At 38.7% G+C, this 17,649-nt stretch overlaps 2 protein-coding genes across 5 annotated transcripts; both read left to right on the plus strand.

The window, feature by feature from the left end:
- Positions 1 to 423: 423 nt before the first annotated feature.
- LOC122635201 (protein Star) lies at positions 424 to 8,341 on the plus strand. Of its 3 annotated transcripts, none has more exons than XM_043825144.1 (7): positions 424 to 862; positions 1,339 to 1,704; positions 4,695 to 4,901; positions 5,132 to 5,345; positions 5,531 to 5,695; positions 5,771 to 5,962; positions 6,075 to 8,341. In XM_043825144.1, exons 3-7 carry the CDS (start codon positions 4,696 to 4,698, stop codon positions 6,258 to 6,260), a joined length of 963 nt encoding a protein of 320 aa, XP_043681079.1. In that variant the 5' UTR covers positions 424 to 862; positions 1,339 to 1,704; position 4,695; the 3' UTR covers positions 6,261 to 8,341. The 3 variants fall into 3 exon arrangements, with proteins under 3 accessions (XP_043681079.1, XP_043681080.1, XP_043681078.1); XM_043825145.1 differs by having other exon boundaries at positions 1,543 to 1,704; XM_043825143.1 differs by lacking the exon at positions 424 to 862 and having other exon boundaries at positions 900 to 1,704.
- Positions 8,342 to 11,033: 2,692 nt separating this feature from the next.
- Positions 11,034 to 15,362, plus strand: LOC122635140 (facilitated trehalose transporter Tret1-like). Of its 2 annotated transcripts, none has more exons than XM_043824995.1 (5): positions 11,034 to 11,413; positions 12,713 to 13,242; positions 13,321 to 13,626; positions 13,718 to 13,920; positions 13,999 to 15,362. In XM_043824995.1, exons 1-5 carry the CDS (start codon positions 11,332 to 11,334, stop codon positions 14,267 to 14,269), a joined length of 1,392 nt encoding a protein of 463 aa, XP_043680930.1. In that variant the 5' UTR covers positions 11,034 to 11,331; the 3' UTR covers positions 14,270 to 15,362. The 2 variants fall into 2 exon arrangements, with proteins under 2 accessions (XP_043680930.1, XP_043680931.1); XM_043824996.1 differs by lacking the exon at positions 11,034 to 11,413 and adding an exon at positions 11,428 to 12,087.
- The last annotated feature ends 2,287 nt before the right edge of the window (positions 15,363 to 17,649 follow it).

The following is a 17,649-nucleotide window of genomic DNA, read 5'->3' on the forward strand; positions in this document are numbered from 1 at the left end:
TTTCCCTTTTCATCCTGTCCGTGTTTCGCCATTATATGGAAAAGTGGCTCTCCCTTTTCTCCTTCGAGCCTCTCTCTCTCTCTTTTTCTTCGCCTCCACGTGGTGTTATATTTCTTTTTCGGACGGTACTTCGAATTCGAAGAGCATAGGTAAAACAAATATTTACACGATGGCTGTCATCGAAATTAGAAAAGGAAGAAGGGAAAAAAAAAGAGAGAAAAAAAGGAGAAAAAAGCCAAAGATATAAAAGAACCCACGATATTTCTTCTTCTTTAACAGTCTACGTTAGGATCAATAACGACGTCGTGTGCATTCGCTCGAGTCTGCTTGAAATAAATCGAATAAACCTCGACTAAAGACTGCAAGAGAGAGAGAAAGAGAGAGAGAGAGAGAGAGAGGGAGAGAGAGAGAGAGAAAGTCGACAAGTTGAGAACCCCTGTTCTCTCTACCTGGCCAAGCTAGGAGAACGGTAGAGTGTCCTCGTAAAAGCGAGCGAGAAAGGCGATCGTGTAAAGTTGAAGGGGATAGACGATGAACGGGCTAGAGTTCGACGGTGTGGGCCGTTTAAAGAAGGACACCCGATGTATAGAGGCACATAGAGAGGGAGATAGAGAGAAGGCATTGTACTCCTCGCCGTCGTCATCGTCGTCGTCGTCGTCGTCGTCGTCGCCGTCGCCGTCGCTGTCGCCGTCGCCGTCGCGGTCGCCGTCGTCGTCGTCGTCGTCGTCGTCGTCGTCGTCGTCGTGGTGGTGTTGAGGCCGTTTCCAGGTGCCAGCGAGGAGGGCACACGCAGTCGGTGCTCGTCACGAGCCAGCAACCGTCGTCCTCCGTGCCACACCGTCCTCTCTTCTTCTCCAAACGTGTGCGTGTTCCATCTCGTTCTCTCTCTCTCTCTCTCTCCCTCTCTCTCTCTTTCTCTTCCTCTCCCTCTCCCTCTCTCTTTCTCTCTCTGTCTTTCGTACGATGAGTCAAGAAGAAGGAAACGTCTCTTTCTCAGAGAGGACAAACGCCCGACGCTGAAGTCTCTCTCTCTCTCTTTCTCTCTCTCATGAATACGAAGAATCGTGGGAAAGAGAGAGATCGGTATATACAGAAAGAGAGTGAGTCGGAGTTTAAGAAGGAAAGAGAAAGACTCATCGACAGAGCTGCACTGCGGCTATACCCTCCTCTCTTTCTTTCGCTCCCTTCTAGTCGACGACTCTCAGTCGGCGAGTAGTCGCTTTGCGAGTCGTAGTCCCTCATTCTCTTTCTTTCCTTCTTTGTCATGACTCCTCTTCGTAGAGAGGAGGAGGAGACATAGAAAAGTTCCTTTACGTTTACATTCTTCTCGGTGCAAAGCGAGGACGCTACTTCGTAAAGTGCACCGCGCGTGTGGGTCGGCCGGACGAAAGGAAATCGAGAGAAAGAGAGTGGGAGAGAAAGGAAGAAGAGAGGGGCAAGAGGAGGAGGAGGAGGAGGAAGAGGAGGAGAAGAGAGAGAGAGAGAGAGAGAGAGAAAGATAGAAAGAAAGAGAGAAAGAGAGATGAGCACGCTCTCCTACAGTCGCGCAAACGAAAGCCGAATGTGTACGGGACAGCGAGCGTGTCACGGACGAGATGTAAAGCTTCCCGCGATCGAAGTACGGTGCTGTTAAAGCTGCGTTTCCATCGGCATTTAAAATCGACCAAGAAAGAACTGCCAAAAACTGGAGCCCGTCAAGTCTAAGTACGTATCGATAAACAAAGAAAAAAAGGAAAAACAAAAAAAAAAAGAGAGAAAGAATCCGTCGAGTTACGAGCGTGTTTTGGATTTTAATTCCTTCGAAGGGAACGTTCTTTTAGAGCGTTGGATAGTAACAATTATGTGAACTCGTTTGTTTCTTCTTTCTTCTTGTTATTTTCTTTTTCTTTGTTTTTTTTTTCTTTTTCTTTTTTGTGCGGGCCTATCGGTGCACGAAAGTGTGAGTGATACGTAGGATATATAATATATGAAGTTCTCTTTTAAACGCAGTGAATCACGCCGATATCTTTCTCAACTTGTTATGCATCATTTTTCGTTTTTACGACTATGTTATGTATTACGGATATGTTTACTAACGACGTGTATATACCAGCGTTTACGACTAGAGAGACCAATGTGAAAGCTATGCGAACCTATCGTATCCTACCTACAACTTATTACATTTAAATGATATATATGTACGTTGAAATCGATCGATCGATATCGCTCACGACGAGAGTGGCATTACTTCGCAAAGGTTTCAGTCTTTCCTCCAAATGACGATTGTTTTCTTTTCTCTCTTTACGTTTTATTTCTCTCTCTCTCTCTCTCTCTCTCTCTCTCTCTCTCTCTCTCTCTGTTTTGCTTGCTTTTCCCTTTTTTTCTCTCTACCATCGCCATAAATTCAATATAAAAGGCAAAGAAAGCTTTTAACGATGGAAAACAAGAGGATCACGTTTTTACAACTTGCTTTTTTTTTCTTTTCTATGCGTTTCTCTGTCTTCTTTCTATCTTTCCTTTCTTTTCGTTATTTTCCATTTCACCAATTCGGATGTTTGTTGCGTTGGTACGTAAAGTTGGAATTAGAAAAATGTCATTCGAGTGAAACGAGTAGGAGTCGTACTCTCCCAACAAAAACGCAAATTTAATGCTTTGGTAAAAAAAGGTGAGAGAGAAAGAGAGAGAGAGAGAGAGAAAAGAGAACTATCATTTGCACAATGCTCGTTTATTGGAACTAGGTAAAACGTATAGTGGCCGATCCGTTATTCTCTTGTTTGACGTCAAAAGAAAGGGGTAATTAGATCGGTCGTTTGTTCTCTCTTTCTCTCTTTCTGTCACGCTGTCGTTATGTCAAAAAGATCGAAGACCGAAACGCGAAGCGTTGTTTCGTTTCCATAATTAAACGAAATTGTTGAATTTTACGAACATCGTTCTTTTAATTGCACAACGTTCGTCCGATGTCACGATTTGTTATATTTTCCTTCCTTTCTTTCTTTCTTCCTTCTATTCAAATATCTCCGAATCTTTTACGAAAGAAAAAAAAAAAAAAAAAAAGAAAAGAAAGAGAGAAAAGAAAAAGAAGATAAAAAGAAAATACACGAGAGCGAACAACGAGGAAAAAATCGAAACGAACGAATGACTCTTTAATATTTAAAATAACTTCTTTACGTATCTTTAAAGAAGATCGTCGTAACGCGTGAAATAGGAGTAAAAGATACCGAGAAGGTCGAATATTGGAAGTCTTATCCTTGAATGGGATGGTCTTTGCGAACGGCAGGTACGAAAAGGATACGAACCCGAAGACTTCCTTTGTTCGGAATCCTTATATGTGTACTCGTATGGATGCGATAGGAAAAAATTTGTTTAGAAAGTCTGTGCGCGCCGGCCGTGAGTCACGTGTAGTAGTAGAGACACAAATACATCCAGATATACCTGACCGTGCGACTCGCCTAAGCGCCGCCTTTACACAAACATCTATTACTCTCATATCTTATGGCGAATGGCAACCTTTTTAATTAACGTTTATTTGTATTTTTTTTTTTTTTTTGTAAGGAAAAAACTTGGAAAGAAATCCTATATAGACGAGACCGTACAAAGCGACAACCTCGGCGATTTATTTTTTAATTAAAAGAAGACAAGATCTTAGAAATGAAAGAAATAGATTGTAAAGAATGCAAACGATTATTTCGCGAAACCTTTCGTAAATCGTTTTCGAAATTAATTTCCAATTGGTCGCATCGTATTCGATCGTTCGTACTCGACGAGTGTTCGATAGATTTCTTTCAGAGATTATTATATTTCATTAGAAAAAGCGTAATACGAGAAAAATGCGTTAATGAAATAAATTCTGCAAACAACGACGGCAGCATTATTATCGAACGTTTCGATGTTGGAAGGTGTGTCGTTTACTCGCTCTGATTTTTCTTACTCGAGGAAATCCGATAGGATGGTTATATTTTATTCGAACGATCCTAAAACTCGAGAGGAAATTAATTAATGCCAGGCGTATCGCGTGTCCGTGAGCAAAGGAGGGTGAATCGAATCGATAGACAACGCGTTTCTCTTCGAAATGAAAAAAACAAATGATTTCTTTCTCTCTCTCTTTCTCTCTTTCATACGATCGATTATTTTTCCAAGAAGTTAAAATTATCGGTACGTGCCAGCTTGCAAGGAGGTGAATCGAGGTCGAGACGCCTACAATAAGCGACCATTGTGTCACTCTGATATTCTTGAATTAAATTGGATTCAACAGAAATATCAAACGTTGCCATCCTATTCCGATGAAAAGAAATTATCGAGATGATCGATCTAATAATAAAAATTTGTATCCACCGATTATATGCTACGATAATAAAATTGGAAAGATTGCGTGGAGTTAATTAACTCGTTTGCTTTCCGAGCGACGTAATCTCTTCCTTTCTTCTTTTTTTTTTTTCTAGAGGTAAGCGCGCGTATAAAAATTATTTACGATGCAAATGCCTTTCGAAGTTGTCGACGGGGACAAAGAACGAAGGAATAAACGTACGAACGTCGTTGAAGCGACGAGAGAGTCGTTACGACAGGTGCACTCGAAATCTCCCTTGGAACGACAATAAATTTACTGCCGAGAACGTAAATAGTCCGGCATGATCGCCACGTGTAGTAGCGAACCCTGTCCCTTTGAAAACAAGGGTAAAAAGAAGGTTAAAAAGAAATTGTCCGTTCTATTTCGACAGGATGGCTGGGCCAGGGACGGCCTCAGCCGGAGTTGGAGGCGGAGGAGGTGGTCAACAAGTAACAACGGCCTCGAATCTCCCTGCTAACGCTTTGCTAAGCTACAAGAGGACCTGGTGGCGAAGAGTGGCCCCCTGCTTGGCTTTTCTGGCAGCTTTTTCAACCGCTATGGCGTTACTTCTTGTTTGGAGCGAAGCTGCTGCATTGAGGTAAACTTTTATTTCGACGCTTTCAAATTACGATCATTTTTATTTGCATCGTTCGAGGAATTTTCGATTAAAGCGCGTTAATTAACTCGTTAATCATTTTACCGTATCGAATACGAATCCATTTGCATCGATTCTTATTCTCTTTTATTGCCACCGATCTCAAGGGTGATCATCAATTTTCTCGCAAACGAGACGTTCGAAACTTTAAAGCCGACCTTTCGATATTACAGAAGGCAAGCCTTCGACGCGAACATGACGAGGGACTACGTACTTTACAGCGTTTCCATGGACAATCCTCAGCTGATCGCTTACATACGCGAGGTTCATTTTAAACCAACGACTCATCAAGAGTTCCTAAACGCTACGCAAACCTCCGAGGAGAAGTACGTTGCGAGTTTGACGCAAAATAAACGCGAGGGTGTCTACATGGAATATATCAGCAGGGTAGGATTTACTTTTCATTTATGATTTATCTTTCGAATTTATTTAATCATATTCCGATCTTTTTCATGCGCCAATTCAGAGAACTTCTTTTTTTTTTTTTTTAAACTATCTAGACATCCAATTTCAATCGTAGGAACAAAATTGCCATTTATTTTCTTCTCTCTTTTTTTATCCTTCTCTCTCAGATAGGAGCAATGTCCAGTACAGCCTGGCTCGATTCGAATTTGAATTGGAGAGGCGTCTTGATCCTTACAGATCCTAGAAGCTTCTTCGAGGCTCAAAAAAGCAGTCGTAATTCAAAAACGAGAGTACTTCATTCTTGCTTGAGTACCGACAAAGTCATAAAAGAAGTAAGCCTTCGTTTAAGAAATTTGTCGAAAGAAAATAGTGATCGATCGGCTAGATCGCATTCTTTGATATTTCAGATAACGTATCATCAAGAATCCGAGGTCCAAGTTACCAAATTAGGCGAAGGACCGAACAGTCTTGTGTCGTCGGACGAGAGTTTGCCGACGACCAGATTGAAATGTTTTCCTCTTTACAGTGTACTGTTAGCTTACAACGTCACAACTTTAGATTACTTGAGTCTCGACAGTCCGGATATTCAAGATGGACAGGTAAAGTTAAAATTTTATTTTTCATTCGTCATATAGGATATTTGTTTCCTTTATTTTTCCTTTTTTCTTTTTTTTTTTTTTATCGTTATTTGACCTTCTTTATCACGGACAGGTGCTAGACACGATCCCTTGGGAAATCATAAGGATATCTGTTCTTTCTATACGTTGGAGTACGCATCATAGCACGACGGAAACGAAGAATCTCATCGACAAGCTCAATAGCAGGAGATATAAACTCGTCGAAACGACGGACACTGGAAAAAGGATATTTATTTACAGCACTCTCTTAAAGATCTAATTCGTCCGAATTAGAAGATATCGTCGTGGATCGATCATGGACGTAAGGAGAAAGAGAAAGAAAGAAACAGACGATTCTTGCCTTTCCAAAGTCCACGAACTTATCGTAGATCCTTAAAATTTCGTCTGATTTTGTTTTTTCTTTCTTTCTTTCTTTTCTCCGTCTCCGCAAAGAGACGTACTATGGGTACTTAAAATCAAGGATCGAACGTCGTCGAGTAGTCCTGATTTTTACATTCGTTAGAAATGTCCAAATTTAACGATCGTCACATCTTATTTTCGATTCTCGCGCGACGAAATTAAGCTCGCAATGACGATGACGATAACGACAACGACGATGACAACGATGACGATGACGATGACGACGACGACGACGACGACGATGACGACGACGACGACGAAAACAGCGACAATGACGATTTCGATCTCGTTCGTTTATGTCGGATACATTACTCTTTGCGATTTAATCGATTTAATCTTTTTTCGTTTTTCCCTTTTCATCGGTTGTATACCGTACCGTATTTAACAACGACGATCAAAAGCGAGTGAAAGAGATTAGGATTTTATTTTCCGTCCATGCGAACGTTACACATGACAAAGACTGAGCTGATCGAGCTTAATCGCGAGAGTTATCAGAGGAAGAAGGATCGAACGAATACGCGATGCCTTATTTACTTATTTACATGCATACACACATATGCAAACACACACACACACACACACACACACACACACACACACACACACACACAGAGAGAGTATGCAAACCAAAAAGCTACGAGAAATAGTGACATTTACTTTCGTACGATTTTACATTATAAGTTCATTTTTAATCTAATTATAAGCTAAGTTATATAACAAACCACCGAACGTTTTACGATGGAAAGCGTGTATTTTATTTTCTTTTTTTTTTCTTTTTTTTTCTTCTCCCTCTATTGCGGAGAACTCGTTGCGTCGATGAGGTGACATGAATGCAAGAGAATGTATATGTATGCGAGAGAGAGAGAGAGAGAGAGAGAGAGAGAGAGAGAGCGAGAGCGAGAAAGAGAGAGAGAGAAAGAGTACCTCTACAGAGATAATCCGGTGAGATACTCCCGAATACCTAAAGTACGGGCCTTACTAGAATGTAAGATGATATTTGATAAGGAAAATTTAGAATGTTTTACAGCGTAGCAAAGATATCGGCTAAAGAAACGAGACGAAGATCTCTTTGATTAGAGTAAAACAATATCGATCGAATGGCGAGCTTCGAGATACGAGTAAAAATTTAGATCTTTCGTCAAACGAGTTAAGTATCAATCGATTTTTATGAATATAAAAATAAATTGAATGTACGACGTTTAATCTGAAAAAATATCGGAAAGAAATATCAGAAACGATCTTTGATATCGATATTTCTTCTTGCTACTGTATTTTGCGAAGCTCACGTAGACCATTCGCACGATATATTTATTCGAAGAGCCCGTGTTATCCTTCGTAGATCATTCCAGGACTCGCCTAAATCGAGACTCGCACATTTTTGCTACTATATTACTTATCTATGTACGTATGTACTCTGGTCCTCGTCTAAGACGTCTTACGTTACATTTTTCCGCCCTTCTCCCTTTTTCCCTCCCCTTCCTCCTCTCCCTTCTTCTCATCCTGCGACCACTTGATCTTGTGCCTTTTTCTTCGTTTCTTCTATTCGTATATTTTTTTTTTTTTTTCTTTTTTATCATACATATTATTGATAACGTACGTGTAAGTTGTATTATTGACGTCGAGTAAGTTTTTTTTTGTACCTTTGCTTTACAAGAGAGCGTCGATTCCTTTTGAGAGCAATAAATAGGAAATATATTTTGAATCACGCTTACGAATCTTTCATTCATTTGTAAAATCCCCAATATGTATTGTACATTTCCGCTTGAATCGCGATATCCAAGTTCGTGCATTCGTTGACATTCTATTTGAAATAAAATCGATCGCCGTTCAAAGCTCTAATCGCTAAACAAATCTTGTAGCTCGTTCGTTATTGGCTTTGAAGTTGTGATAACGAAGCGACTGCTTTCATAGAAAGAAAAAGAGAGAGAGAGAAAAAGAGAGCAAGTGGAGTACCTCGTTTTTCTTTATTTTCCTTTTCCATTTTTTCCTTCGTAATTTTTTGCTAACCGAGCAAGCATTACTCTTTTTTCGTTCGTAACTCGCTTTAATAAATCAGATAACGAACGTACGAAGAGTGATATCGATCGCCAGTGAAATATTTATCATAAATGATTTATTGATAAATGAGCTTTCATTGCTATTATCGAATGATCATAAACGACGATATTACTGGCGATCGTTTATAAAAATTTATTTCGCTCATTCATTCAAATTTTTATTCGATCTGCACGTGGCTTTGATGGTTCCTAATAAAGATAACCCTTTCGATCGAGAATAGATCGAGACGAACTGTCGTATTTTATAAAGGATGCTTTGAATAAAAAATAGTCATTCCTTCTTAGACGGACTTCCACGAAGCCGACTGAAAAGGGATCGTTTAAAGCGCTTTAAATATTTGCGATCTGTGTTATTATCGTAACGAGTCGGTACGTCAATTTGAATGATCATTCCTGATAACGAAGCGTCAACGTGCCAGTCTCAAGACAGTTGAGTGAGATGTTAACGAGGATCGACGTTTTCGTTTATCGTTCTCGCACAATCGTTTCCGTGTATTCCAAACGATAGATATATCTTTATGTAATTAGAATAAAACGTTGCATACGATCTGAACGAAAGGAGATCTATTTAAATTAGACTAATGTGTCATAGACTCGAGAAAAAAACTGACTCGAGCGACAAACGTAATTTATCATTCTCAATGAAGTACATATACACAAGACTTGTAAAAAATTGTAAAAAAAAGACGAATTTAAAAGAACGATTAAAAGGTTCGTTTTCTACCAGAAAGACAGCTGCTCATTAATATGCAACGTGATACCTTTGATGTAGCACCTTTCTTTGCTCGCATTGCTGGAAGATGCAAATGCTTTCCAACGTCGTCAACCACCGACGGTAACCGCAGGCTCTGCGTTCGAATTAGATTCTCTTTAGCCTTCAAAACGCGTTGGCATACGTTTATTGCGTTCCCAAAAGACCGACAAAGGTACGACTAACCGTGTATAATCGCGTCTACAATTCAAATTCAAATTCATAGAACGTCGGACTAGAAAATTCGGACTACGAGGCCAAACTTATTCTGTTTTCTCTTTATCCGGATGTTTACTTTCTTCAGAAAAAATTTCTTCTCCAATGGGATTAAGAATCAAGAAGAATATTTTCAAGGAACATATCGAATCGTATACGAGTATCGATCGTTAACGAACGATCTTCCTCTTATCTTTCGATTTGAAAAATATCGTCGTTTGAAAAAATTGGTCGTTCGTCGGTCAATGAAAAAAGGAAGAAAATGATTACGACGATCAAGAAATTACGTGGAGTAATCGATTACTCGATTCGAGTATTGATTATCCAATTCTTGATTCTGGAGGATCAAGCTATAGACGTTTTCTTGTATAAGCACAAGTCAAGAAAAAGAGAGAAAATAAGATTGTAGCGATTTGTGGTTTAAACGTTTCTCGATCGACTTACTCGGTTAACTCGGAGGCAAAGTAATACGATAATCCAATCATGAAGTTCTCTTTTCAAGCAAAAACAAAAAACAAAAAAAAAAAAGGAAAGGGAAAAAGAAAAAGAGAGAAAAAAAGGGAGATGAACCGATGCTTAGAAATTATCTCTATTGACGTTGCACGATGTTAATTATTAGCGAACAGATGCCATCGCAAAGGGTCTTTTTTTTTTTTTTTTTTTTTCAAAAAGCATAGAGGACCGAACCAGTGCAATATCCTTGCGCGTCCATAATTATTTCCAACAATCGGCCTAATGTTCGTAATCGCGCGATAGAGTCGATCGATCGATGCGCGATAATTGTTCTGATAATTGTTTTACCTCTAATGCTTTCGAAAAGACATTTGCGCGTTTATTAACTCTCGTTTAACAAAAGCGTTAATGATCGTTAGAGCTTGTAACACGACGAATGAAACGTTCGGTTCGTGCAGTAATCCTTAAAATTAGAACAAGAGGCGTCGTTATCGAAATATTCCGTTCGATATATTCTATAAATTTATCCATCTAATGAAGAAAGAACGAGGAAATGAAACAACGCGATCGTTCGTACATGACAGAAACATTGAAACTCGGTAGGAAACGTAACTATCTACTTGCAAAAGCAACGTTTAGTTTAATGCAAATTTCCTAAGACCACGACGATAGAACACGTTTGCCGTCAAAGGCACGCGAATACGCAAAGCGGTTTGCAGAAATGCGTTCCCGATGAGATCCTTTGATGGCAAGTCCCTTTATTTGCTACGAGTAGAACGATCGATGTAGTTACTCGATTTTCAGGGATTACAAACTGTTAAACTGTTATCGATAGATTCGAGAGAATCATTGACACGATATTACATCGCGTCGTTTATTAATTTTTCATTGTTATTTCTTAATTTTCAAACGATACTACAAATAAAACACGATAATCTGGTCGTTCACGAAACTGGAACATTATCGAGAGAAACACAAGGGATTCTTAAAAGTCTGTATTTTATCGTTTCTATAGAAGGCCGAGCCAATCGGCGCCAATAATGTTGAATAGAATTTTCGACTCCGCTAGTTGATTACTGTTTATCGTGATTTATAAATTTTTGTATTTCGCCTCTTTCGAAGTCAATAGATAAGTCCGATTAGTGATAATGTTGGTTAGATAGTGGCGAGTGTGATATACGATTAGCTCGTTCTCGACGAGTCCATTCGGTTTTCTTCTAGCGAGTTTGCTCAATTCGAAATGTAGCTTTTCATCATTCGTATTAATTAATTTGCTAAAGAACATCGAAATCACGCGTCTTCTTTTTCCTCTTTTTCTACTTCTTTCGTTCTTTTATATCTTTCCTATTTCATTTTCATCGCCGTCGAGGATCTTCTTCGATCGAAAAAGATCTCAAAGAGTGAACGTTTTCGTCGTCTACTTTCTCGGAAAAGAAGAATTCTAAATCACAGAAATGGAGGAAACAGGAATGCTAAACGGTGCACCCGTTCGTCAGGATAGCAAGAAACTCTGGCAGTACTTCACGACGATTTCCGGTATTTAAACGAGAGCTCTAACGTTTCCCCATAGATTTTATTTCTCTTCCGTCGAACGAACATTCCGAGTTTTGAATTGGAAAATGATCGAATTCAAATTTCTTCCAATTTCATATACGATCGGTACGAAAGGGTAGATAAGCCGAGTCCAGTTCTTTTTCATTTTTTTTTTCTTCCTTTTTTTTCCTTCCTCCAATTTTTTCAAGTGCAAAAAAATGAATCGATCGTCGTCTATCTCTCATTCGATATAAGCGTAAGTGTCTTATCGAGAATGATTACGTTTATCCACTTCGAAAATACGAGTAGAAAAGAAAAAGATAAATAGGTACTGATTTCTCGAGGTTTAAAATTTTCCAGAGAGATCTATTATTTTCTTTTTTCCTTAAGTTAGAATAAGATAGTGGAAAGTTCGGTAATATTTCCTGTTTAGTCGGTCACGCCCTTTTGACTCGACGATCGGAAAAGTACGAGCGAGGCTTGTAACGTCAAGAAACATAGATGATAGCTACTCAAAATCTTATTACGTCGAACCGAGAAAATATTTGAAAGCTAAGAGAAATCTTCCTTTAAATCTTCATTCCATTGGCAATGGTAAGGCACACGAATGATGGAACGAGTGCTTTCAAAGAAAAGTGGATAAGTAAAAGCTCTTTGGATTCCTTCTATATCGTTGTGTACGTACCTACGTAGTTGATTTTTCAAAGGATCACTCCTCTCCTCCTCCTCCTCCTCCTCCTCCTCCTCCACCTCCTTCTTCCCCTCTCATCCTCTCGTTCCTCTCTTCTTCATTTTACGGTACACAAGTCGCGGTATTATTTTTCTCTTTTCAGTAAACTCCACAGCAGCGAGTTTGTGGAAAATTTAATGGTGAAACGTCGTTTTTCTGCTCTTTAACGATTAATAACACGAGAGTATGTACTTTGAAACGATATCTTTCAAAGTACATACTCTCGTATAAAAAATATTCCAGATATATCTACGTTTCTTCTTCTTCTTCTTCTTCTTTTTCCCTTCCTTTTCTTTGAAAGAACGAGCTACTTTGTACTCTTTTTAAGAGGTTTCAACATTAAACAACTCAAGTCTTTCGCGTATAAATACTGCTCTCTTTTTAGGTAATCCCAACAACGTTTCCTTCACAACGAATTTTATCGTTGGATGAAAATTAATCATTCCTAATGTCTTCCGATAAGAAATCGTCGGACGAAAGAGATGCTAAAATTCTTTAACTTCGAACAGAGAAATCTAATTCGTTTTATCAAATAGAAACAAATAAAAAGGAATATCGTGTTTTTTCTATAGTCTGCTTATTGGCTGTCGGTGTTGGAACAGCTATGGCATGGACGGCACCGGTATTGCCTCTTCTCTACGAACCTGACAATTGGTTGGTGATAACGAAGGACGAAGGCTCGTGGGTTGGTTCGTTGTTAGCATTGGGAGCTATGTTGGGTGCTTTACCATCCGGCAAAATGGCAGACAAATTGGGTCGAAAAAAGTCCCTCATGTTGTTGGCCGCACCCTTTCTAATATCTTGGGCGATAATCATCGTAGCCTCTAGCGCTTGGATGCTCTATGTAGCCAGGATGATCGTTGGTACTAGCGTCGGTGCATCTTGCGTTTTGGTACCCACTTACATCTCCGAAGTCGCTGAGACATCGACCAGAGGCACTCTCGGTGCTTTTTTCCAATTATTTCTTACAGCTGGCATATTATTGGTCAATGCATTAGGCTCTATCGTCAGTTACACGACTCTGGCGATAATCTGTGCGCTCGTCGAAGTTGCATTCTTGGCGACATTCTTTTGGATGCCTGAGTCACCACAATGGCTCATCGTACGTATCGTTCAAACGTTCCTCCTTCTATCTACTCGAAAGAATGTTTATAATAATCTTCAAATATCCTTCCTCTAGAATATGGAAAGAAGATCAGAAGCCGAAATGGCGATGAAAGTACTTCGCGGTGACTCTTACAATCCCAACGAAGAGATGACGATTATAGAAAGTGCAAAGGAAGAAGCATCGTCCAAAAAATCTTCCTTCCTCGATATCTTTCGTACGGTCGGATCTAGAAGAGCTTTCATATGTTCTTGCGGCGGTATGCTCTTCCAACAACTTTCCGGAGTAAACGCCGTTATTTTCAACACTTTGGAAATCTTTCAAGCGGCTGGAAGTTCTTTACCTTCCGAAGTAGCCGCGATAATCGTTTCCTTGGTTCAGGTAATTCTTTTATCCTGACGATTCGCAAGAAATGTTTGAAACAAATTTTCTTCATCGTTTTTTATCTTCTGCCTCTCTCCCTGTCTTGCAGGTGGTAATGTCCGGTGCAGCGGCGGCGATCGTGGACCGAGCTGGTAGGAAACCATTGCTCATGTTCTCTTCCGGATTATTAGCTATTTGTCTCTTAGCATTAGGCATTTATTTCAAAAAGAAGGACGATGGCGATGACGTCAGCTCGTTAGGTTGGCTACCACTGGCTTCTCTGACTCTTTTCATGGTTGCCTTTTCCGTTGGGTAAGCCAATCGAATAAAATTAATGGAAGCGTATACATCCCAATATATCGGGTAAATACTTTACTATGTTTGTCATAGGTTGGGCCCAGTGCCTTGGATGCTGACCAGCGAATTGTTCACTGCCGAGTTGAAAGGGATCGTCTCTAGTGTCGCCGTTACGCTAAATTGGTTCTTGGTCTTTTGTGTGACAAAACTTTTCCCAGCCATGACAGAAAAGCTGGGCATGGGTGGTACCTTTTGGTTCTTTGCAGTAATCATGGTGGTCGCAACCGTCCTCACTTACTTCGTATTGCCAGAAACAAAAGGGAAATCGATCAGAGAAATTCAAGACGAATTGAATGGCGTTTGATTGGCGAGATCGCTTCAGGCTCCACGTAAAACCTTGCCATTGTTTAATTACGTACGAAAATGAAATAGGACTATGCAAATTTTGAAGAAAAGACACGGGATAATTTCGTTTCTTTACGCCTGTTACATGGCAATTATTACGATCAAATTATAATCTGGTAATCGCTGTATTCAATTACTGGAGCGTATCTTAATTGTCGATAATTGTCCGAACCATTGTTAGCTGTAAACAAATATGATGAAACGTTCGTCTCGGTGTTCCAGTCGATAACTCTCGTGAGTTTGACAATGATGATGTTAGAATGAGAGAGAGAGAGAGAGAGAGAGAGAGAGGAAATTTGTACGTTCGTTTCTCATATGACCCACAAGTTTTGACGATTATCGATATATTTTTACATGCGTTCACGTGTTCCCACACACGTTTTCATGGCTCGAACGTAATAACGAGCTGTCATTCGCAAACTGTTTCGATTCCAATGGTCCTCCGGAAAATTTTCAAGAGGACGAATAAGATATATTATTTCTATTATTGAGAGCTCTAGTCGATATTTATGATAAAATTCGGATAAAACGAAAGAAAAATTATCTAAATCGTTAAATTAATCGATACGATATATCAGATATCTAGAATCAATTATTCGCAGAAAGATCGTAGAGTTTCATGTTGCTCCGAGGACGTGTTACTCGTGAATGACCCGTATATTGTTGTTGATCATTTAACGTAGTCGTTCGTTTCTAAACAATATTCTTCGAAGCAGACGACCTTGTTTGAAATAAAATACGTACGATGGAATTATATATATACATATACATACATATATGTATTATATCGTTCAGTATTTGAAATATGTTATGCTTGAAGGTAAATTAGATATCGTTAAGTATTCCAAAGTCACGTTTGTCAAAAAAGAAAAAGAAAAGAAGGAGAAAAAAAAAGAAGAAAAAAAAAAAAGAAATCTATTCGTCTTCGTTACGGATCCATTATCATTAATAATATTTCAAAAAGAATTAAAATTTGACAAACCAATTATTAAATCTCGCTATCAACGGTGTAATATGTAATTTTTCTTATTAAAATGTTTATGGAAATGTTTCATGTACTTTGTCCTTGACTATACATACTTTCCTAAGATATTTACAAATACCAATAGCTTATGAGTAATACGGTTTATATCGATAGGAAATTTAGAGATTAAAGTTACCTACTGAAAATCCCAGATAATTCTACGAAAGAAAGTAGATAATCCTTTTCGACGATTGGTATTACATCTTACCCACTGTCCGATGTAATAAATCATTTGACGCGGACCGTACGTAACGATGCAATAATTCATTGTAATTTTATTGCACGTTACTTGTTATAAACGCTAATAAAAATATTTAAGTGGCAAATATTTTCTTCGGTATGTAACGTAAATATACGAGACAATGAAAATAAGAAATGTAGCGTTTGTTGGTCGTGGAAAAAAACCGATATTTGTTTATCACAAATAACATTTACAATGCCATGGAATGATCGATGGAATTTTTACGTGTAAATATCTTTTGTGTAATGTTTGTATTTTATCTTCAATAGAAGAGAAATAGAAAAACTATACGTGTATTCGTAGTAATTCATTATCTCTCTCTCTCTCTCTCTCTCTCTCTCTCATTGTTTTGCGTACGATACAAGTTTTCTTTGTATCGTTCGCGATAAAAACACGAAATCAATCACGAAATTGAACGTGCATAGGTAGATAAAACGTAGAGATGAGAGAGAGAGATTACGAGTAACGCAAAAAAAATATTTTTAAAACCGGTATCGATATTCCAACGGTGAGAGCAGTTTAATAACTACGAGGTATAAATTTGTCGCAAGTATCTCATAAATCCGAAGGCGTGAATTATGATAGAAGGCACGTGCGAAATGGAAATTAACATCGTAACGACTTCGTATTCGAGTATCCATCCAAAAGGAATTTCGAAGATCCACGAGCTTATTGTTTCAAACGTAATTGTCTTGCGTTATTCGTCACGTTGCATGGAAAAGTTTTCCGCATAACTATGATTTTTCTACCATGGATATCAATCTTCGTTTATAATTGTTGAAAAACTCGTTGGGTTACGCGTTATCGTACATAACGAATGTTAATTATATTCCAAACACCGGCATATCGTGGATTATCGTAAGGAAGAAATGAAAAAGAAAATAAAAGGAGAAAGATTCGGTGCGCGTGTGTGCACGCGTATTTCCTTTCTCTCTTTCGATTTTCTTTACGGAGAGAAAATTTCACGGTATATTATTTTATGGGAATTTAGTTAGCTGTTGCGTCATGAAAATTCCATTGCCTTGGGATCATCGTTTTTCTCACGAGCACAATTCTCATTCTTATCGTTATTGATATCGTCGGCCACAACGACGTGTGATCTCATTTTCCAATCTCTTCGAGCACTTACCTTTGCAAAGTATTACGAAGTACGGAAAGATTGATCGATACGTAACGACGATTCATCGAGAGAATCGATCGCTCGGAATTTCAACTTCTGTGACCTTCGCGTTAATTTCTTGGATAGAAAAAAGAAAAGGAGAGAAGAAAATAAGGATAAGCTTCTCCGTTTTTTTCGTCGTTAATAAAAATGCAACATCACGGACGTGCGAATCCTTTCGATCATTTTTTCCCTCCCTATCCATCATCGCGTAATCCGTTTTAATCTATAAGCAACCATTGTTTTTATAGTCCTTATTAGTATCCGGTTAATTCGAATGACTTTATAATAAAGCAACATTGTCCTTATTCGAATCACGATCGTTCGCGGCTGCCGCACGTAGAGCGATTTATAATGGTGTGACGTCATTTCGAATACAATTCCTTTTTTTTGCACGATCTTCCGTAGATTTTGTGTGACGTTACGCAAACACGATACTACGAAATTTCGTGCCGAGCATGGTCAATGAAAAAAAAAAGGAGATTAACTCTTTGGTTACGTGCTTAGACAAACGTACGCACGACTTTAAGACATGTCATTTCCTTTCTTTTTCTTTCTTATTATCCGCTTCGCGAGTTCTAACGAAATTGACGTTATATCACAAAATCGAGATAAATTAAAAGTATGTAAATCAATTTAATATTGGCGATATATTAATAAATCATTGAAAAATTAACGCTGACTTTTATTATCTCGAAGAACGTGAGCATGGCACGTCGTTGTGTTAATAAAACGCGTCACTGGAGTTCCTCATTAATAAAATTTCACAGATATCGATGTCTACCTTCGTCGATAGATTTATACTTTGTCCAAGACGATCGTAATGCACTCATCGAGGAATGTTCCAAGTTCCATCGAGTAAAGGTGGTTCATTCGCAAAGTTTTTCGTTAGAATCGACGAAACAATTGTATTTC

The sequence above is a fragment of the Vespula pensylvanica genome, chromosome 17 (assembly GCF_014466175.1).
Source record: "Vespula pensylvanica isolate Volc-1 chromosome 17, ASM1446617v1, whole genome shotgun sequence".
NCBI classification, from domain to species: domain Eukaryota; kingdom Metazoa; phylum Arthropoda; class Insecta; order Hymenoptera; family Vespidae; genus Vespula; species Vespula pensylvanica.

What these genes read in the sequence shown, in the direction of transcription:
- LOC122635140 (XM_043824995.1), top strand. Translation starts at nt 11,332, where the DNA reads ATGGAGGAAACAGGAATGCTAAACGGTGCACCCGTTCGTCAGGATAGC. An exon ending in AGTCACCACAATGGCTCATC is followed by an intron (nt 13,243 to 13,320) that starts GTACGTATCGTT and finishes TCCTTCCTCTAG; the next exon opens with AATATGGAAAGAAGATCAGA. An exon ending in ATGGTTGCCTTTTCCGTTGG is followed by an intron (nt 13,921 to 13,998) that starts GTAAGCCAATCG and finishes TGTTTGTCATAG; the next exon opens with GTTGGGCCCAGTGCCTTGGA.
- LOC122635201 (XM_043825144.1), top strand. Translation starts at nt 4,696, where the DNA reads ATGGCTGGGCCAGGGACGGCCTCAGCCGGAGTTGGAGGCGGAGGAGGT. An exon ending in ACATGGAATATATCAGCAGG is followed by an intron (nt 5,346 to 5,530) that starts GTAGGATTTACT and finishes CTTCTCTCTCAG; the next exon opens with ATAGGAGCAATGTCCAGTAC. An exon ending in CGGATATTCAAGATGGACAG is followed by an intron (nt 5,963 to 6,074) that starts GTAAAGTTAAAA and finishes TATCACGGACAG; the next exon opens with GTGCTAGACACGATCCCTTG.